General features: G+C 39.2%; 1 protein-coding gene across 5 annotated transcripts in view; it reads left to right on the top strand.

Annotated features, from left to right (window-relative positions):
- ctnnd2b (catenin (cadherin-associated protein), delta 2b) overlaps positions 1-23186 on the top strand; it is an 81933-nt gene that overhangs the window by 29488 nt on the left and 29259 nt on the right. For all 5 annotated transcript variants that reach the window (XM_088395811.1, XM_088395810.1, XM_088395809.1 and 2 more), the window contains 8 exons: positions 1094-1206; positions 12773-12807; positions 14148-14264; positions 19022-19173; positions 19243-19416; positions 21266-21411; positions 21785-22029; positions 22211-22342. In XM_088395811.1, coding sequence (XP_088251937.1) covers positions 1094-1206; positions 12773-12807; positions 14148-14264; positions 19022-19173; positions 19243-19416; positions 21266-21411; positions 21785-22029; positions 22211-22342 — 1114 coding nt within the window. The remainder of the gene's footprint in view (positions 1-1093; positions 1207-12772; positions 12808-14147; positions 14265-19021; positions 19174-19242; positions 19417-21265; positions 21412-21784; positions 22030-22210; positions 22343-23186) is intronic.

The following is a 23186-nucleotide window of genomic DNA, read 5'->3' as shown; positions in this document are numbered from 1 at the left end:
CCTCGGGTGCGTAAGCTCCAGTAGATTAATGAGATTCATCATCATCATCATCCCCCTCTGATGAAGGAGCAAAACCAAATGTGCTCATTATGTCTTAAATTGTTATTTTAGCCATGTGACATGTGCATATGTATCCCTAAATTTGCACAGATTCTTCTATATGTAAAGTTTTATAGGAATAAATATTTTACAGGGTGTCCCATGTGTACAATTTATGATTATACCCATGCACAAATGTCCTTTAAAGCATACAGATTGAATAAAAATTGTGACATGATTAATTATGTGGAATCCCACTACTAGACTGTCATTAACCAATTTGATAATCAAAATTCTCATCTTAAACCACACTGCAGGCATTGCATGCTCTTTGGGGAAATCTGACAACCAGGAAGTGTTTTGCATAATTTGGGTGTATTGGATATGTTAAATTAGCCATAATGATTTCTATATCTGACATTATAATCAGGTTTTGACTGACTTTATGTTCCATGTACACATTCTCCTCAACCGGCAGAATTGCCACCTCCACAGTTTTTTCCCAGAACCGCCGAGTACATCATCTTTAAAACCGAAACACACGCATGCACGCACGGATACACACATTGATTTGTTACGTTAGTCCAACTGACATACTACTTTGGTAAATACTTCAATGAGACATTGCATTAAAACAAATGAAACCAATTAACACGGGTTAGCGGTTCAAAGAGTATATTCTGCAAGGCCTAATAAAACGCATTTAATGTTAAATATTTATAAGTTGAAGAGCTTGTTTTTTATTTAAGAAAAAAAAAAGCTCCATGTTTTGGATATACAGAGCTATAAAGACTTTTTTTTTGCAATATATCCTTTTTGTTAGAAAAAAAAGGAAACTGTTTTTCCTTCATTATGTTACCGATATATTTGCCATTTACAGATGGATGATAAGAAGAATTTATCAAACTCTCCGAAAATACAAGTGTTAAAATATGTAGTGTTTTCCCACCAGACGGCAGAATCTATTTCACAATTATACAAGTGTGATGCATCCAAAATAAAATCTATCGTGAGTGTAAATAGAACAATTCTGACACATTCCCCAACTCTCCAGGAGTTGCAGTTTGAACGTCTCACCAGGGAACTCGAAGCCGAACGACAGATTGTTGCCAGTCAGCTGGAGAGATGCAAGCTTGGCTCTGAGGCTGGAAGCATGACGAGCATCAGGTATGTGCACGGTGTGTGTGTTTGCAAGCACACGCACTTGGATGCCTGTGTGTGCTTATATGTGTGTCAAATCCATCAGATCCTCTTCCATGAACACACATGGGCATCAGGTGTGCTCTTGCTGGTGACTGGATTACCAGCAGGTTATATATTAAAGCATTGCTGTTTGATTCATGCCCAGAATTAATCTTTAAAAAAAAAAAAAAAACAGTCATATAGTGAACAATTCCACAATGGACACAGAATCTGAATATAGGGTGATTCAGTAATATGATTTGTCTTTCCCTGCCTTAAAAAAATCAATATGCCCAACCCATATTATAAAGTCCACATTCCAGTGTTTGTTTCGAAACCTGAGCACATTATCAATGGTAATGAATTCACTGGATTTGAATTGGAGAGAACATCATGTCAGGTGGCAGGCTGTTCTCATGTAATTTACATATTTGTTTTGGCTTTACTGACGTATGAATTTTGCAAAATATAACACATTCTGCGGCAAGCATGTATCTTGCAACTCTGAATTAATGTCAGAATAAGCTTTTGTATATTACTGATTTGTCTGATTTCTTTCTAACGGGTTTGCCACTCAGTGACGGTGTGAATATGAGTGTGAAAGGTTGCCTGTTTCTATATTGGTACTGTAAAATAAGATGGAACAGGCCCAAGATCTCTGTGATCCTGAACAGGAAAAGCAGTGCTGAAAATGGATGGAAGTATTATCTATGACAAAATTGGTGCTTTTGCAAGCATTTGACCCCACATGAATTTAACTAAAGGGTTCCCAGCATTGACCCTTGAGGGACCCCAACGGATTCAAAACTTCCAATGGTCAAATATTAACTCCTTTCATTCCATTTTAGCACTGTTCCATTTAATCCGAACCAAGTTTCCAACTTGTTCAACAGTATTTTATGAACAATTGTATCAAACGCTGTAAGACTAGCGCTGACATCTGCTCTGCATCAGTGTAAGAGGAGTAAATAGATGAACAAAGATATTTTATTTATAGCAAATAAATCATATTAAAAAAATAAATGATAAATTATAAGTCATGGATAAATTATTTGAAGCAACTTCAAATTCTTAGCAGTCACACACATTGTTTTGTTGTTTTGATTAACTCATATTCTCCAAAACGGTCAAACACAAAACTTTATACCTGCTCGACCACTTGACTTTAGATAGTGAGCATGATTATGTTTGCAAATATTTGGCTTTTGGATCACTTTGAGCAACTGTACAGGACCAAGAAGTTCATATTTTGACTGAAACTTTGAATGAAACAGTACCCCACCTTAGAAACAAAATGGTCTTGAGTGGTTTCCAACATCAGATTTCATGGCATTTTTTAAAAATTTATTTATGAATGGCAATTTAATCTTAAATTAGGTTGACATTATGTTAAATTCAGAGCCCCTGCTATGTCAGTCCAGCCCTAAACACTATCAACATCAATATGAGTTGTAATTAAAGAGGTCATAATCATCACGTAACCATTCCAGCAAGCATATAATCAGTGTGATTTCTTACAAAGAGCGTGGCAAAGTGACTCTATCGCTGTCAATGAAGCACAAGGAAACTGAATAAATCAACCGTTTTTTCCCCCACTGACTCCCTTGTGCTATCTCAAAGGCAGAATCAAAAATGAAATCTAAAAAAAGTAAATGAGACTAAAACTCCCCCATCTAGCACCTGTGTGAATTCATATCACAGCATGAAAACTTGATTGAAGGCCAGCTCATAAAAGCGCTTCTTCTTTTTGTGTTTTTGAAGTGCTAGTCAGATGACAGTTTCCCATGTCTTCAATTCAGCGAGATCTTTTGAGCTCCAGGGGTTGGGTAGTAGAGGGCAGACAAGGCAGTGCTGCATGGTATGGTCCTCTTCTCCACATTCACAGAAGGTTGGGCCGGTTTTGTCGCCCCATCTGGCTTTTAGCTGTTTTTGACCTGCCTGTTCCTGTTCTTAAGCGGTTGAGTGCCGTCCACTGGACCAATTTTGATTCGGATGGTAGATCTTCGGAAGAGGGGGATTCCCATGTCATTAGAAGGGGGGTCATTCTCAAGTTTTGTTGTCCATAGCTGGAGTTCTGTTTCCTCCTGAGATGTTGTGAGGGGCTGGACATAGCTGAGGAAGCTTCTCCTTGACTTCAGATGATGAGTCGGGGGTTCGCGTCCATTTGGCTAAGTCAAAGAGAAAAAAGTGACAATGAATGAGTGTCAAGTGCTGCTGAGCGAGTGTGGGAGGTTCTGCAGTTCCGCCGTGTGCTGCACGATAAAGACTTTCAGAGGTGCTAATGAGTCCTTCAGCTCTGCCTTTGTTTCCAGCCTTAATCAGTCACCACAGGTCACACACATTGTCTACCGCAGCATCTGCTGCTGGTTTGCCACTTCAAAAAGCACAAACCTTCTGTGTTTATCACTTTATCACAAAACAGATACTGAAACATATGCTGACACTTTCACTTCAAGGAACATTCCACTGTGTATGCTATGATAATTGCAACCTTGCCTTGACTGTCTCATATTTTTATTTGCTCAGGATTTCCAACCACCTTTTTTTTTTGACAAGGTGTCTATATATCAATTGTGATTTGTAGCTTTCATGGTGCTTAACAGTATGAAAAGCATAGCTACCTTCTGCTACACTTTCGGACTTGGTCATAAAGAAATCCATGACTTTGGATGATGCTCTCTCCGCTGCTTTAGTGTGCTTGGCTGAATTGATGTGTGCCTGCAGGTCGTTGGCACCTTTATTTGCCACAGACACTTAAGTGGCTGCCTTACATGTGAAGCACTCAGCTTCATACGCATCACGATCCTGGCGAAAGCACGCAAAAAAAAAAATTATTCCTCCCTAAACGTGCATTTTTGTTTCGGCCTTGTTTGCTGGCAAGCACTCGCCTACTTCCTAATACACACGCACACACAATCAGCAAGGTGGCTAGATTTGAGGAGAAGGTTGTGACTTATTTGCGAACGATTACAGAAAAAACAATTTTTTGACAATGTACTGCACAAGTGAGGCAGTCGAACAAAATCCCGGACAATTTTTGAAATTCCACCCGGACGTATTTTTGGGGAAAAGAGGATGTCTGGTCACCCTAAGACAAAAGACAAGAGCCCGCTGGAGGAAGCAAGTACATAGAATATTGCACAACAAATACTCAAACACCTCCTGTGGAAGTCTGTTTCTTTTAGCCGTGTATATATGCAACATTTGTCTGGTAAATGGCGGCACAGTCGGACCTCATGCTTGTCCGACTGCTGAGCCGTGTGTGCGTAAGTGTGTGCGTGCAAGCATTTGCTGTAACTGTAGCACTTGTCTGGTGAGAAAATGCGACCCATCAAGCAAGGCCATTACACAGACGCTTCCCAGAGAGCTCCACTGCCAGTTTGCACTTTGCAAAATACTTTTCCTCCTGCTTTTATTTGATACAGATGTAGAAAGCATAGTGTTGCATATGCTGCATGCTATCCAGGATTAGGCAGAATTGGTTTGGCACTGTAGTGATAAAGTGGACTACTAATATTGCCTCCTAAATACAGCTTTCCTTTTTTTCATTGTCTCATTTTTGCTTTTCAAACAATATCATCTTTTTTTCCTGTGTAATGTGCACGGAGACACAGGTGGATGCAAATGACTTTCAAAATCACATTCTGAAGATCAATAAGGTATTTTTTATTATCAGTCTTCTGAGCGATAAGATAATGTTTGATCAGTCTCCCTAAGTAGAGCAAAACGCTGATATTAGGCTGAATCAATATTCTTGTGAATAACCTCCTTGATCTCCTTTGCTTACTGACGTGCTTTATATTTTTATTTTCATTTTCCTCTTCCCTCCCAGCAGACGGGATGATCTGCGACGTCCTTTGCAGCATCTGCAAAACGATTATTTTTTTTCGTCCGGGAGGACAACTTGAAAGAAGTAGTACTGTAAATAATGACTTTTGGTTGTACATCACGACAGTTAAAAGACAAATTACATTTGCACATTTCTAGGTTGTTTTTCAGGAGACAAATGAAGGAAGGTATTCCCAGCATGATTGGCATTTTATTTGCTGAGTCATGTACAGGTAGTTTATTGTAGAGCCACTGTTTATAATGCCCGATAGGTAGAGCTTAAATATGATTTATCTCACAGATTAAATTGCAAAGCAGCATTTTATGGCATCATGTGAGTGATTTAGTCGATAAATGCAAAAAGCTGTGCTTTTTTTTGTTATTGAGCATTAAAAAAATAAAATAAAGCCACATCATGTTTAGACTACAAATATAAGGTACAATATGGGCACAATAAGGCTGAATGATTAATTCTACATGCAATATAATCATAATTTGATTGCGATTTGATTTAACTGGTGGGTTTTAATGCCGGTCGGGATTTTTTTAATGCAGTGTTCACATTTGAGCTCAAGTGAACCCAAGGGCAACAGAGTTCTTCAAGTGGTTTCAGACTGCATCTTTAGAGCACGCCAGGGTTCGTATGAGAGTGTTCCCACTTGACCAAATGGAAAAGTATGAGCAAAGAAATGGCACCAAAGATCATTCCAACTGAACCAAACGCATACAAAACATATTCGATGTTTCGTGCAGCATGGTTTCTTGCTTTACTGTTAAAAAAGAAAAATAGACCTTTCGCTATCTCTTTTTAACTTGGATGCAGGAAAGCGTTCCAAGCGCAAAACTAAATCTACCACTTCGAGCTGTCGTTATGTCTGCTCAAATGTATACAAATACATCATATATAAATCATCTTATGTAAAGTTTCTACTATAGAAAATTTTGATCTGTGAAATATTACCAAAAGTGGCGGCCCCACTTGTTCAGAAGGCGTAAGGAATAATGTGTCAGAAGACCTCCAGTGTTTCAAAACAACAACAACATGAAGTTGCCTGTAGCTAACTCGGCTGTTATGAGCAAATACATCTGACATGTGAAAAACTGTCCAGCTCGGTCAACCAAAACACTCCCACCAACCCACACATCTTTGGTTTATTTCTAAAATCTTGATTTGTTTTTTTTTTTGTATTTGATGTATAGATGGTTGTTATGCATTTGGAGTTTTCCAGCTTCTCGTCAATGAAAGGGCATTGTCATCTGGAGTCACATTGCACCTTCTCTTTTAAAGGCCATTGTTCTGAATGGATCTAGCGTTGCTTGTCCGGTCAACACTGACTGTTTTTATAAAAAGGTCACAACCTCCACTGGTGTACAGAAGAGCATTGCTGTGTAAAACACCAGCAAATTTTTGTTGGAACTAATTGGTGTTTTAAAAATGCTCATTTTGTGTCGTGAACACAACATGAATATTAGCTTCAAGACTTGCTCTGTTTGTAATTGGCCTTTTGTAAACGGCTTTGCTAAGGTCTGGTAGTCGTCTTTGATAATGTAATAAGGGCATGACTTCATATTTGGACTACACTCAAAAGCATATCATATTGATAATAATAATAATAAAATTATAATAAATAAAAACTAATAATAGTAATTCAATCATATTTGATTAGTTGTTTTTTCTTTGTTGAATTCACTATTCTCATTCCATCCGTTCACTTTCGATACAGGTGATTCACAATAGGGTCACGGGTGAGCTTATTTACACGATTTACGTTGTTCAATTCACCAATATATATAGTTTTGGGACTGTGGGAGTCACCCGAAGACCTTGAGTAAACCATCGCACGGGCAGAATGTGTAAACTCCATATTGGTGGGCCTGAGCTGTAAGATTCAAAGCCGTAACTTCTCCACTGCAAGGTAGACGAAAGAAAACAGTTATGTGCAACTGCAATGTAAGAAAAGCTATTTTTATTAAACTCTAGTAGTCAGCAATGCTGAGAAGAGCGGCATGAAGGTAACAAAAAAGAAAAAAGGGGATGGCTGACCAAGAGAAGAAAACTAACAAGATAAGCCAGGAGGAGAAAAGAAGTTACGCTCTTTTAAGCCATGGCACAGAAAAGACATAAACACCCACCAAGTCACTGTGAGACCAGACACTCTCAATAAGTCTAATATCTCAATCGCTCTCACTGTGTGTGTGGATTTTAGATTTATTGGCATGAAGCAGTGACTGTCCCTCGCTCCTTAAAAACAATCTGAGATTACTCGAGCAGTTGGTTCATGTGCAAACACACAAACGCTTTGAGGAATATTTGCACAAAAACACATTTTAATCATGCACACGCTGTATTTTTATGTTGACCTGAGGGAAGCCTCTTCAAGAGTATGCAAGATTAAATACAGCATCGGACGATATCTTCAGCATACAAAGCAATCCTGCGATGCAACCCTCTACTTTTGACAGGATTATTGGAAGACCCAAAGTTTTTTTTCCAAAGAGAAAAAGTAAACATTATTGGAAATGGCAACCAAATAGATGAAATAGAATCTTCTGACAAGTTTACTCTTCATGTAATATAGGCTGCATTTATCAAATATTGTTGTCCTCTGAAACATAGTCGTCTGGACATTAAACTGTTATTTTTTTTAACAAATGTTTTAAAGTCGGGCACCACGGTGGGTCACAGTTCAGAGGTTACAGGCACTGTTTCACTTCCTAATCTTTATGAAGTGAATTGTGGCCATTTTGCAACGTCAACGCCATGATTTTGTCAAATCTCGGAACAGTAGCGCCACACATTTTTTATATTCGGTAATACTCAATAACTGAGTGTTCCTACTCTAGATTATGCTAGAAGTTGATTATCCTTTTGATTGCGCAGAATAGTCTGATATAATCATAATAATGAATGATTGAAAAAGGTGATTATCCATCCATTATCTGGTATTTTTCATAATTTTCTTCCTACACAACTTCTTCCAATCTGTTATCATGTTCTTGTAGGATTTCTAGCCAGAAGATACACATCCAACAAAGAATTCTCATTAATTTAAAATTTGGCCAGCATATGAATAATTTGGGGTTTAACTGTTGCCGGCATGCCAAGACTCGACTATTTTATTCATTTTGCCATTCTCCAACTATCTTGCTACTTTGCACCACTCAAGTTGATTGTAAACAGGAAAATAATAATGTATTTGATTGTGTTAATACTGTTATGGTAAATTCAAAGCTGGGCACACCTGAGTGTCAGCTGCAGCAAGCGTTGCCATTTTGGCTCTAAAATGATGTTTTCTTTAATTTAGCTCTGGAAGTCTGCCATGTTTTTGGGCAGATTGGTCGGGCCAAATCGATACGGATGAGGCGACCTGGCTCACAGCCCCGCGTGTGTTTCGCGGATCTGGCAAATCAGTTTAAAGACCAGCATCGTGAGAATTGACCGTTTCAATTCAATGGCTCAAATGCTTGAATTGTGGAGTTTGATGCAATGTCTCCATGCGTCTTTTTATTTTCCAGATAAAAAAATGCTATAACCCCAAAGCATCAGGCTCTGTTAGCAATACAATCCCTGAGAAAGTCATTTCAGGACAGAAAGGATAATAACACTGCTGAATAGATAACATGGGAATTTGGTGGAAATATAAAATGACTTTAAGATTCTCACACTTTATAATGAATACTCTAAATCAGTACAATACTCTAAATCAGTACAAGTCTCCAACTCCAATGTCTCCAGGTCATTAAATGTTTCTGGGCCATTCGCATTCCGTTGTTTTCATCCAAAGAACCAACATGTCCTCCTTGCGTCTCATTTAAATTCTGGCTTCATGTCAAAATGGCTGCCTCCCACTGGCCAATTTTTTGGGTCACTGGAGATTTCTGCTTCATTCGCTCACAGTCTGTGTCGCATGTGCTCCTCGAACATTTGTTCTGACGATGTGGGCAGGTTAACTACTTCCAGGCCCGAGATATTAAACAATCAAAAGAAAAACCGGGGGAAAAAAATAAAGCAGTTCCTTAACTTTACCCTTGCGGTTGGCTTCTTCAACTGGAGGGTGTTCAGTGATGCATATGAAAGAAGCAAATGTCATGTCGACACAAGTATTTCTTAATAATACATGGAACTCGTGTCCATGAGACGTAAAACTGAGCCTTACAGGGGATCTGCAAAGCTAAAGAAACAAGGCCAAGTGTTTGCGACCTAACTTCATTCAACAACAATATGATGTTCATTGGGCACAGGGAATGTCTAACAATTTTTTTTTATCCTGTAATTGATAAAATGTCATTTCAAACAAATGCCGTCACGTTCACATTTTATAATGCCCTTCAAAATGTTATTCATGAGAAATTGAAACAAGACCGAATCGAGGTCATTGACCACCTATCGCCATCCTCAGGCTTGACCGCAAACATTCAAGAAAGGTTCAGCTTCTGTTGCCCCTTCCGGCAAGTTCAGCACTCTTGCGAGGTTGTTGACATTTTCCACCGCTTTAATTATCTCCTCTTTTGAAGTGTGGGTTACAGCAGGACTACACATTAAGTGGCAGCAGTCGTTTCAACATAATAGGCAATTAGCTGAAGTTCAGGTGAAGCAAAATAAAGCGTATATTTTCAGCATCCACCAGTTCAGATTGTAATTAAAAGCTCTATAGCAGGGGTGTCCAACTCAGGCTGCATTGTAGTTGTAGTTTCCCTCAGACGGACATTATAACGTCTTCTTTATACATACAGTATAGGCTATACAACAAACTGATGAATTTTGAAATCAGAGACTAGTAAAAACTGTTCAAATAGTTTAAAAAGATGAAGGGTAATAAAAATTGCTAGCAATGGCTCTATTTTTAAAAAGTGAAAACCATTTGTAATTTTAGGAATGATACAAAGTCGATGCAAAATGTGTCTTTGCGGGCCACATAAGATGAAGTGGCGGGCTGTATCTGGCCCCCGGGCCTTGAGTTTGATACTTATGCTCTATAGCAGGGGTGTCAAACTCGTTTTTTCCGCGAGCCGCATTATAGTCATAGCTTTTTTCGGAGGGCCATTATGACTGCCAACTCAAATAAATGTATGAGCACCTCATATTATATACAGTCAAAGCTACAAAACAAACTGATAAATAACTCGTTTTCAAATCAGACGAGTAAAAACTGGTCAAATATTTAAAAAAAGATATTAAAAGTGAAGACAATTTGCAATTCTAGTAATGACACACAAATTTGATGCACAATTTGTCTTCGCGGGCCACATAAAATGATGTCGGGCCGTATCTGGCCCCCGAGCCTTGAGTTTGACACCTATGCTCTATAATAACAGTTCCGGGAAGTCGCTGGCCTTCCACATTAGTGGGTTTATTGGACACAATGTTTATGTTCATTGTTGCTTGTGTTGGAGAACATTTGTTTTGCTCACCAGATTTCGACATTGTAATGGGTTCCCTCCCGCTGCTTACTTTTATCCCTTTGTTAAAAAATAAGCTTCTCCTTATCACTTATTTTACTTATAGCATTAAATCTTCGAGGCAATCAGGTCCGTCCAACCCTGCTGGCAATAAATATTGCAATTCACTTGCTCGGTTCTCAATCAATCACTTAATAGAGTGTCACCCTAAAAGCTGCTTTATTCCAGTTCTAGGTTGAAATCACCCCCTTCAGACATTCACTACTACGTTTAACCTCACTCTAGAACCGTAAGTGACAAATGTTTGCAGCTGCTCTCCTTCTCAGAGGGTGATCAGAGACGTACTTAAGATGCTGAAGATGTGCACCACATGCTGTGGCATTATGGATACTGCCTGGTTTAATTATCCTACAAGCCAGCGTTGCGGCTACTTGCTGACATCCCTATCATGGATGGATTTTTACCACTCAGACTCTCTGCACTTAGTTGACTTTTGTTCTTTATATCCCGTGACAGGCCGGCATTCCCCAGCTCACCAGAGTGAACATGATGTACTTGAGGGCCATGAAGTGGAAATGGGATATGACAGAATTTTCACAGTTCACCCTGTCTTATAGCATCTAAAGTGAAAGCAGGAGAGTTGTCGAGTGAGAAGTATTACCACTGTCACCGCAATTGCATAGGCCGAGTACATGTGGTTATGGTCGGTGTGCAGCTTTTGTTGGCTGTATTCGGAGGATCAAGACAGAGTGTGGTGACTGAAGTATTACCGTATTTTCTGCACTATAAGGCACACCGGATTATAAGGCGCACCTTCAATAAATGGCCCATTTTAAAACTTTGTCCATATATAAGGCGCACTGGATTATAAGGCACACCTTCAACGAATGGCCCATTTTAAAACTTTGTTCATATATAAGATGTATACATTTGGCCCGCGGGCCGGACTTTGGACACGCCTGCTGTAGTGGCTCAATATTGGTCCATATATAAGGCGCACCTGATTATAAGGCGCACTGTTGGCTTTTGAGAAAATTGGAGGTTTTTAGGTGCGCCTTATAGTGCGGAAAATACGGTAGTCCAATGTAGTTCCTCTGTATTGGTGTATACTGGAATCACATGTCTCACTTCATCTGGCTTTATTTTGTAACTATGGCATACATTGTTTTACATCCAACAATGCTAAAGGATTCTTTTTTTTTTTGGATTCTTTTGTGTCTAGAAAGGAATTCAAAGGAACCTCAATACGACAGGCTTTAAATCCGAATCCAAGCAGTGACATTGTCAATGGCAGCATTATTGCTGATAGTACCTAAGATCTGTCTGGATCTTTTCTTTCTTTTCTGTGCTTTTTTTTTTCTCTCTGTTGGTGGCCTTATAATCTTGCCGCTCTGTTGACATGAAGACTGGCCATTGTGGTCAGCACTGATAAGAGATACGATGCCAGCACAGTAATAGATGGATTATACACTACAGACTGAGTTCAGCATGTGTATATTGGGTGGGTAAAATAACGGGATTTTCATCGCTATATCTGGCTTTCGCTCTTTTAAGCCTCATAGGGTTTAGCGGGGTTCTCTTTGTTTTGCTGCAAAGTCTCATTTTCTGGCTGTTCATCGCTTTGTGTTTTATTCTCCCTCTGCCCATCTTATTGTCTCCAGCATCTCTTTTTCTCAGTTTTTTCTTCCCCCTTTCAAACACAACCTCTGACAAGATGACAGTAATATTTAATGCCCTCTGATTTATACGGTAATAAATCCAAGTCGCAATTAATACCCACATTTAAAATGTTTTGTTAAGGCAGAAGTTAGTGCACATTAGGATTTTTTTTTTTGTCTTCCCACCAACTACACTATATTTTTTCCAATGGCCGTGTTCACAACTACAATATTACAATAAAGTGCTTTACCTTAACTTAAATATGGCATAACAGGGGATATTACAGCTTTGGACGCCCTTTCAAAGTTAACGTAAAGACAAACAGAAAACTGGTTAGGGAGGCTGACAAGAAGTGAACAGCAGAATTGGAGGAGCTGAAAATAAACAGAAGCACTGTCAACATTTGAACAAACATGAACTGGGAAGACACGACAACAGCGTTCCTAACATTTTTTTCAGAAATAACAGACCAACAAGAAGTGTGAGACAGAGCAGACAGCTTTGTGTCATAAAATGAGAAGGGCCACAGCCATGTTGACCGTGTGCACGTGTGTGCGTGTTTGTTACAGACAATAAACTCAATAAATTGTGTGCAAAGTTGTATTTTCTTTTCTTATGCTGGTAGTTCTAACCTTGTTTACGTTCTGTCATTTTTCTCTTGCAGTTCAGCAGAGGAGAAATTTCGTTGGAACAACCAAGGTAGTAAATCCTTCCAGTAAAATCTCATCATGAATTTAATCTAGTGCACCATTGTTTGGATTCTGCCACAGCTCTGTGCTGACTGTGCGTATTGCTTCATGCGTTTTGTGTTGTTCACATTCAATTTTCTCCTAGAAACACGAAGGCTGCTTTAGAAAAGCTCATGTGGGCTCTGCATGTGCAAGCATAGAAAAAAACATAAAATAACTCAAGTTTGCGCATTTTTAATTGAAGGTTGAGTGAAAAACATGCAAGCATATACTTTCTAATCATCATCATGTCACTAAGATTGCAATTTTGCTTGGCATTTTGATCTTTCTCTTGTTCAGTCCAATAGAGCTTTGATATGTAATTGATATTACGAGCAAAGATTCTGACCGCAAGGAATTTTATTTCAAAGCGTTTTAATCTTCAGTCTTTTAAAACTGACTTCTTTAGTCCTGGGCTGTACAAATGGTGTCAATGCAGCCCTCTGAAATGTTTGACTCAACAAAATAAAAAGGGAAGGCTTTCTCACTTCAATTGAGTCTTTTGATCTAGTCATTACCCCTCTATCATTAGGAACCCACTGCCTCTGAATAAACTACCGTATTTTCCGCACTATAAAGCGCACCGGATTATAAGGCGCACCTTCAATGAATAGCCCATTTTAAAACTTTGTCCATATATAAGATATTTACATTTGGCCCGCGGGCCGGACTTTGGACACGTCTGCTGTAGTGGCTCAATATTGGTCCATATATAAGGCGCACCTGATTATAAGGCGCACTGTCGAGAAAATTGGAAGTTTTTAGGTGCGTCCAATAGTGCGGAAAATACAGTACTAGGTTTAAAAAAAAAAAAAAAAACTGAAATGAACTTTGGATGGGGTGATGGCAATAGTAAAGCCGGCATGCAACAGTGCAGACAACACCGGAATTGGCTTTAACCCAATGTCATCTCGGTGCAATAGCATCAACCCAAGTCAATAAAACTGTCCTCCGTAATCCACTCACCAAAACCTTTTCTATTACCATTCGTCTCCTTTGCTCTCTCAATAACAGACTAATGTTGCTCCCAGGACTCATTCAGATGGATTTGTCCTCTTGACTGCCAAGGCAAGGCTAACCTGTAGACATCAATGCCATGAGATTTGCTGCAGGGTCATTAATTTTATATCCCCCCTTGACTCAAGCTCCACTCTTGGACCTGATGGACTAGATCCCAAATAGCGGGTGCTAACTTGTCCTTGTCCCACGATCTCTCCACCCAATGATGATGCTTTTTTTTTTTTTAGCTTTGCCTTATGCAGTGTGGCACAGTCATGCTTTAAAATGTTTTTTTTTTTTTGCCACATGCAGATGGACAGAAAGACATAGAGGAGGAGTTGACTACAGGCCTGGAGTTGGTGGACTCCTGTATCAGATCGCTCCAGGAATCCGGCATCTTGGACTCGCAGGACACCTCTACGGGAGATCGTAAGACTGAGATTATTAAAATATGATTTAATTACAGTTTTTCTCAGTTGCTTTGATGGAGCAATGAACATGTCAATACCATCAGAAGGGCAAGTCTTTGTGGAATTGCTGATCAGTGGAGGGATGTTCTGATGTAAACTCCCAGTTAAAAATATTTCCAAATTCTACTTTCCAAAAAATGACATTCATTAATAAATTCTGGATCAGTTGTTTCAATAGTAGTTTAAATTCAAAATATTGAAAGTTAAACAGTGCTTCAAAGGTTTTTGCGTTGTTGCTGTAATCCCACAGTGCAATGTGGTTGTTAAGAGCTCTCCGTGAGATCCAGAGGAACTCCCTCTTGCCTCCCCCCCCCCCCCCCCCCCCCCCCCCCCCTCAGTCATGGATATCATACCCGTGTCTTTGCTCCAGTTCATCCCATGGGTGTGAGGTAGCTGTCGGGAGACGTGCAGAGTCGTTCCAAGAGTTTGATATGCTAATCCATCCTTGCCGAGGTGTCAGCTGGCCTGATGCTCACAGTACAAAGGGACACACACATGCGTGCACACACATGCATTTAAACCGTACAGGTATACACACACATGGATGAACTGTTTATGCATAGACTTGCAAACATGTACTGGCACGTACGTGTAAAACTCAAGGGCACTGAAGACAGACATTCCATATTACTTTTAGAAAGAGAGGTTGAAAGTTGTCCAATGTAAAAATGTTTTCATTAAACTCATCCTTGAACAGCAGAGATTTGCCAAAAGGATCACGGTTACCTTTACGAATGTACCATCGGTGTTATCAGTTGTCAATAGTATTTAGTGTTTTTTATTTTGTTGCCCTTATTAGATTTCTTGCCATTATCACACTTTTCGAGATAAGAGGGAAAAGCAGAAGGATTTAGTTTAAGAGCTTTTTTATTTCCTTTTTTTTTTTTTTAAATCCCAACATCCTGTTCACTGTTCAGTTCTACGACCCTCAAGAGCCATTAGACTGTTGGTAAAACAAACATGGACCATTAAATTCAGTAACTTTCGATGATGGGCAAACTGAAAAATAGATGAAAAGATTTCTATAGAAGCTTTCTAATCTTTGCATGTTTCTTTAATTATTTGTTACTTTTCCCAATTGACTGTCATGAATGGCTTCAAGGATAGTCTTGCTGACGACAAAAGCTCTTTCGCTACCACCATTTTTATTTTCATTTTATTTCAACCAAATGCCTTAAATCAATAAATATTCACTGGTTCCAAATAATACATTTTTAGCTGCTGAGTTATAAATTGGACCTACCCCAGAAATTGGGTCAGTTTCACAACAACTTTGTGTTGTTTTGCAAAAAAGTAAAACAATTTATTCTGTTTGCTTTGTGCAAAAAAATCTTTGCACAATATTTTTGCCCGAAAATTGATCCAAAATCTTGTATGGCTGTATAAACAGTATAAACTACTGTATACGCAGTAATGTGTCTTTTTTTTATTTAAAAAAAAAGTTATTCTAGCTTCAGTTGAGAACTTGCTTTTGCATGATGCTTCAGCACACAGTCAAACAAATGTATATATTTATATGTATATACACGCATAAGAAAAAAAGAAAAACCCTCAAAGCAGAAATCCACTCCAACTCTGGCTGCTGAGCAGATCAGTGCACCAACGCAGTAGAGTAAAATTCATCTTCATGCTAGTTCTGCAGTGTGCATGTTAATCGGCGCGAGTTTGTCCGATGCAGTTACTCTGCGCGCACATCTGTGTGTTTTCGTACGTGTGCTCTTGACTGCACACCCCTCTATCTGAAAATAGACAACTTATGAAATATTCAAATGTGTCAATAGAGCGTGCTGGCTAAGATGTGGAAGGAAAGACACTTTTGTGTGAGCATGTGTGCACTGTGCGCTCCATTTCAAAAAGAAATGAAGGAATCTGTGTTGTCCACAACTATACGTGCAAATGGATGTACTGTGCGTGCATATTTGTGATTAGCAGCCTTGGTTGGAGAAGGGCAAGTATGTCCTTCCATCCAAATCTGAAATGACATTAAAATGCACAATAAGAGACAATTTTATTACACTCCATTACTCTCACTTAAATACCCCCCCCCCTCCTCCAACTCTCCTGGTCGTTACACTTTCTCCCACTTCCCCACGTGGATTTAGTAGAGCCTTCCGTGTTCGTGATAATAGATTTATGAGGCACCCTCAAAAGGATCTGCTACCATAAGCAATACACCTAAAGTGGCATACAACACAATATTCCCTGGCTCTGTAGGCAACAACACGGGTTAAAGGTTTCAAATCTTCCGCGGCATGAATTGCATTAGTGGCTTTTGACCCAATAGGAGTCTATATTGGACAGGAAGGTCTTGGCCTAGTAAACTCTCCCAGCTCCCTTTGCTTAATACTGCATATTAAATAATGCATGTGCACTTACTCCTACAGAAGCCTTTTACTGTATTTAATAGTGACTTTTCCACTTTGCTCAAGTTGCATGTTGCTTAAAATGCATTTTCAGAGTGACTCGATCCATTTCGGTTAGCTTGCAATGATTCATTCATTCCTTTTTTTTTTTTCATGCATATTGTACATGAGAGGAAACTCGGAGATTAGCCACAGTCCCTTCTAGGGTGTTGACTTGGGATCTGATTGGATTTCAAATACATTTTCTTTGTATGTTTTGAATGAAGATGCCAACAGTATGAAAAAAACAAAAGGGGAAAAGAAAAATAATGTATTTTCTGAAATTTTTGTTTTTTGCAAAAACAGCAACAGTATAAAAAATGAAAACAAAAAAAATATTTCTGAATTCTGAAACTCTTGAAAACACCACCAGTATTAAAAAAAAAAAAGGCGCTTTTTTTTCTAAAATCCTTCAAAAATTTGAATGATTCCCTTGCTGGGAAATATTATATGGACACTAGAGCTTGTGTAAATGTCACACATCATTTCTCAAGAAGAACATCACAGTTACGGTCAAACATGGTGCTGAGTTTATCTGGGGCTGCTTTGCTTCTTTAGCACCTGGATGACTGTGATTGATGGAACCATTCATTCTCCCCTTTACCAGAAATTCCAGAGGGAGCATGTTTAGTCATTGAGCTGTGATCGCAAGCTGATGCTCACGTGGTTTCTGCAGAAGAACGAATAATCCAAAAACACACCGACAGCAAGGTCAACTTCTGAATGGCTTAAAAACAAAATGAAGGTTTTGTAGCGGCCAAGTCGAAGTCCAGGCTTCAATCCGATTAAAATGCTGTGACCTGACTTTACAAATGGGGTTAATGCTCAAAACCCTTCCAGGAATGGTGAATTAAAGAAATTCTACAAGGAAGAGTGGGCTAAAATATCCCCACAGGGATTTGATAGACTGTTCTGGAAAACACAGTCTGTATGCTAAAAAAGAGGAACATGTCTATTATTAAAAGCCCTTGATGGGACACATCATTACTATCATCCCCAAAAGTGAATTAATCAAGGACACATGAAAAATTTAACAGCTCATAAGAATAATGGGAAAGCTTTGGCCCTTGTAAAAGCTGCTCCTTTTCTCTTCTGTCCATTCATTTTAAGTTCATTTTAAACTTTAGAATTCATTTGGGTAAATACACGCCTTATAATCAACAGAGGCATTGGGTAAATATTTCATTTTACTTTTTACAAGAGCATCGACCGCTGTTTTGTGGTGTTCAAAATCTGTTTCTGTTCCTAATGATGACACATTCACTACTGGCGTAAGTAATTTTGATCTAGACTCAAACCCTTGCTCCAAAATGAACTGTGATGATCTCAAAGGTTTAATAAAAAATGGTCAAAAACAAGTGAAATTACAGCCAGCCAACTTGTTGATGTTAATGGGCAAACTCAGAAAATATCTAATGGCTTAAAATAGTTCATTTGACATTGCAGAGAGGCTAATTTGTCCTAAATGACGAATTGAATTCTCCTCGAGTGTCCTAAAACTGATGTTGTGAATTACACAGACATATCTACTAATTCAAACTTTATTGCATTTTTTTTTATTCTGTTAATGTCATGCAATGTGAAACATTTCAGACAATGTCATACTATTTTTTGTTTTTCATAAACATTAAATGTCCCCAATTGGGGATTTGGAGCAGAAAGCATAAAGTCGAGTGGGGCATAGTCAAGTAAGACAGATGTAGAGAGGCTGAAAAGTGAAGCTTGAAAAAGAATGTCTTAAAAGGAGGCAAGGAACCTTTTCGGGTCACTGAGCATTACATGCCGGAATAACATAGTGGATGAAAAGCAAATGGCTGTCTTGGGGAAAAACACTACACCCAAATTGTTTTATTTCATTCAAGTTTTTTTTCCAAAGTCTTTCAACCTAATCCTGTTACATTTGCTGTTTTTGAATAAAATAAAAATACATTGCAGAACATGTGGCGCATAAACTGGGTTACAAAACGCCTTGAAGGCCATAAACAGAATAAATCTTTACACAGTCACTTTTCGAATAATAGTAATACATTTAAAAAAAAAAAAAAAACTTCTGAGGACACTTATATAAAAGCATCATGGCAGGAGATCAGACAAGACTTTGTGGATTTTGACAATGATCAAAAGTTTCTTTCAACTGATGACACTTGAGCTAAGAAATCACATATCTGTCTAACTCAACTGTCTATTTCCCCAGCATGGAAAAGAAAAAACTAGAAACGACTAATGTCTCGTCATGACATATGTATTCAAATTCAAACGACTCCGCCTTGATATTAGTCGCTTTTCTCTTTATCTTTTGCCTTTCGCCCTTCAGGACAAGGACTTCTCTCTCATAGCGCTCTGCAGCTCAACAACCAGGATGCTTATGCAGCTGCAGGTTACCATAGTAACCAAGCAATGGCTCTCGGTGAAGTGGTCACGAGTCGCAGCGGACATGTTGGCGGGGCTGTTCTAAGCTACAACCAGGTACGCAAAAACAACAATCCTTTCAATCCCACTTAGTTCCCCACACAAGTCATGAACTGTCCACTCCAGGTGACATCCAGCCGTGCCGCCGCCCAATTGATGGGGACAGACTCCGCCTCCCAGGCCCACAGAGATTCATTTGCCCAACAGGCTATTGGAAGCGCCTTCCACATGCCCACTGAGGGTGGACCTACACCTACTGGACCATCCATGTATTACTCCTGTGCCACCTTGCCTGCACAGGTACAGAAAACTCTCCCGTGTGCAATGAACTTCATCACATGATGTAGAAATTGAATTACTGCAGCATTGGTGGGGGATATGATTAATAACTCTGATTGATCTTCCTGACGACACATCTAGGTTAGATGTCCAACGTTTTCGCTGTGTGGGATGATATTTATTAAGGGGGGGGGGCAAGCGCCGCTGCAAGTCAAATGAACTGAAATGTAGGTGTCAAGTATGCCCTCTACGAATTGCAAGTGTGATTATGCACTTTGAAGCAAGTTACACTTTTCATTTTGTCAGCTGCACTTCGCTGACAACAAATCCTGTGAGATCCTTCATCATCAGTCCTCGAGCATCACAAATTTTTGCACGCAAGTCTAGGCAGAGAACTGAAGCTATGTTTGATCGTAAACATCCTTGCATAAAAGAGTTAGTCAATATTTGATGAGCAAGCTTTTACAATATCAACTGCAGCAGGAACACAGTTGTATACTTCACTGAATATGTGCCAAATTAGCATGATCATCAGCCATGAAGGTCAACTCATGGCTGAAATAAACATGAAAATATTTCTGCATACTTCTGCAATCCATTTAATTAACATTCAAAGTGTCGGGCCACACAAAGTTGTAAAAATGTTTTTTTTTTTTAATCTAATAATCAATATTTTGAGTTTTAGCCACTTAAATTAATCAAACTGCTTTAATTTTTCCTCCGATGTGCACATTCGATCACACCCATTTTTATTTTATTTTTTTTACTTATACTCTGTTTTTTGCCACCGAGCCTATGTAAGGTAACTTGGCTTACGACCCATCCAAAAGGCTTAACGTCAGACTCTGTAACTTCATGTCAAAGATGATTGCATATTGTCATCTACAAAACGTGTTTAGGTCACTTGCGTATTTAGTTTGTGGTTGCTATCCAACCTATTGATGCCAGAAGAAAATAACCGAACTCAAGAGCAGACACGTAAACTGTCATTGGGTGTAAAAGGTTGTAGAAAATAATATGGTATGGGCCGAGTACCTGATTTAATTGCAGGCAGAGGTGAAGATCTGGTGTCAGGGTTGAGTATTTATAGCAATTGATGCAGCTGCTCTCACTCCAAAATATACGTACACCTGCAGCCCCTCTCTCGCTCGCTCTCTCACATACACACACAAATGCACACTAGAAGTGAGAGGAAGATTTATTCAGTATCATGTGGCTGAATAAATGCCAAACGATGCAGATGTCATAACAGAATTGCAGCATTGGTATTTATTAGTGTAGTAGATCATGCACAATTCTTGCATGTTATCCATAGTAGCTATATATGAGGAACTCCTACACTGTATCAATCTTAACGTTGACATTAATTTGAAATGGGGGTGGGCGAGTAGGGTGGGATATCAGAGAAACCTTAATAAACGCAAGCATAGAGAGAACATCCAAACTCCAAAATGAGATTAGAACCAGGAACTATTGTGAGGCAGATGTACTAGCCAAATGAACTGCATTGATTTTTGTTTAAATTACTCTAGACTTGAGATTCTGTGTATTTGTGGAATAGTTGATACTTGTGCTGTCCTTCATGCATTTTGGCAATCCAGTAGAATGTCAAAAACACATAATCATCATCAATAGTCAGCCTAATCTAACCAAACTTGTTGTAATTAAAATAATTTAAGCTCTCTAGCACATTCATGAAGGAGCATTTCATTTGTTCTGGTCACACATCGTCGAGCCGCAGTAGCACATCAGAACATTCAATCTACTTGTCAGTCAGTTCATCTCGATGAATATAATGACTACACAGGTTTGATTAATATTTAAGCTTACTGCCGTTCATTTGAATGAAGTCCAAACCTCTCTATTTCAGCGTGTGAGCTCCCCTCTGCAAATGATGGGATCTCCGACCAAGCTGCAGCGCCTAGGTACCGCGTCCTCCGACATGCCCAGCTATGCCACCCTACACCGGGTGTCATCACCCAAACAGTCCCCAAGTCGTCTTGCCAAGTCCTACAGGTTAGTTCGCGTTGGTTCATTCTCCCATACTAATTTGAATAAACAGAATTGTTTCGTGCACATACTGAAGCATTTTACCTGCCTCATTACACAAAAAAACGTTACACAACACAACAATAGATGTGCCTCTTGTATTCTAATGAGCTAGTAATAACAATGTTTGCCGTTGGATAGTTGTAGTAGGCAAAGTTGGAGAACCGCACCGACATTACACATACGTGTGATACTGTCAATCAAATCTGATGATTATTATTCTCGTAAAGGCAGTTTAAATCTGACTGGAGCATAGTAATGAATTTTTAATGCAATCATGCAGTGTTTCAAAACCTTGTCACAATTGCATTCGTACTGGCTTGACGTACTTTCCTTGCAGCACCTCATCACCTATCAACATGGTGCCACCGGGTGGGGGTGGCCCCTCCTCCCCGCTTTCCATGGCAGCCCCATCAGGAGGAAACCACACGTCATCGCCTATCCACCAGCTGAGCTCAGTCGTGGGCAGCTACGCCACTTTGTCGCCAACCAAGCGCATGCTGCATCACATCGGAGGAGAAACCTACAAAATTTCCCACGAGCTGTACGCTAATGCAACCCTGAAAAGGCCTGGAAGCCTGGCAGGTAGAAATCACGATTTCAGATTTCCGTGTGTTGTCATGCACCTTTTATTTTTTATGAACCTAAAATAACATTGAGGTCTATTATTATGAATCTAAAATTGTTTTGTTTTCTTAGTACAGACAATATCCTGTGAGTCATTCCACCTTTTGAATGTAACCTTCATCATGGCTGTGTGCCACAGGCTCCAGAGGTTCTTACAGCAGCCAGCACAGTCACCTCGGCTCTGAGTTGCGACCACTGCAGTCTCCGGAGCATCACATCGACCCCATATACGAAGACAGAGTCTACACCAAACCCAACCTAAGAGGACAAGGTGAGCTAAAATGGGCCGTTGCTGACTGTGGAAATTACAAAATAAAAGAGAAACTGTTCATTACTGATCGTAATGAGTCAACAACATTTGCAATACTGAATAAATTATAAAAAAATTGTAAAATGGAGGAAAAAAAAAAAGCTAAATAGTCACATGATGGGTAATGCTAAATGCAAGTGACAGTATTTGAAGAACCGCTACAAATGAATGAATGGCTTTGATTAAACATCCATTTGCAATGTTAATAAAACCGTTTGTTGCAACCATAAAACGCTTTATAAATTTGAGTCATAAGAAGCAAATAGACGAGGCATCAAACTCTCTCGTAACACACATAAAACAGATTTAAATAGCCCAGAACTATATATAGCTACATTGCCATCTAAATTTAGAAACTACTGTGAACAAGACATCACATAATAGTGTGAACGAAGTGCAGGATAAAAGAAGTAGAAGAGAGAGTGATGCAGCATTCACCCACTCAGGATGGTTTCCGAGGTTTCATTGAATGCAATTAAAATGCTTTTGTGAAGAAATATCCACCTTCCATCTGATTGTGCCGTACTATTTACCAGATCGGGTAGGCAAATCTAATTGGGGTCTCAATGGCAAAGTTTCCCTCAGTCACTGTCTGGTAGATAATTCGTTTTAAGGCTGACAATTAATCGGAATTAATCCTCTGGGCATTGGCTTGGGCGCTTTGTAATAAAAGTAAATCACCCTTGTCCTAAAATGTTTGCAACGAAATGTTAGCGAGCACCTGCTAGAGAATTCAAACCCTTTTTTATTGCTGCATGAACAGCATTTACAAGATGTGCATGGTGGAACGCTGGATTTTTGCTCG

This window comes from Syngnathus floridae, chromosome 14 (assembly GCF_059516105.1).
Source record: "Syngnathus floridae isolate MCC-2025c chromosome 14, RoL_Sflo_1.0, whole genome shotgun sequence".
Classification (NCBI taxonomy): Eukaryota; Metazoa; Chordata; class Actinopteri; order Syngnathiformes; family Syngnathidae; genus Syngnathus; species Syngnathus floridae.
Note: the sequence above shows the minus strand (reverse complement) of the source record. Positions and strands in the feature narration are given on the sequence as shown.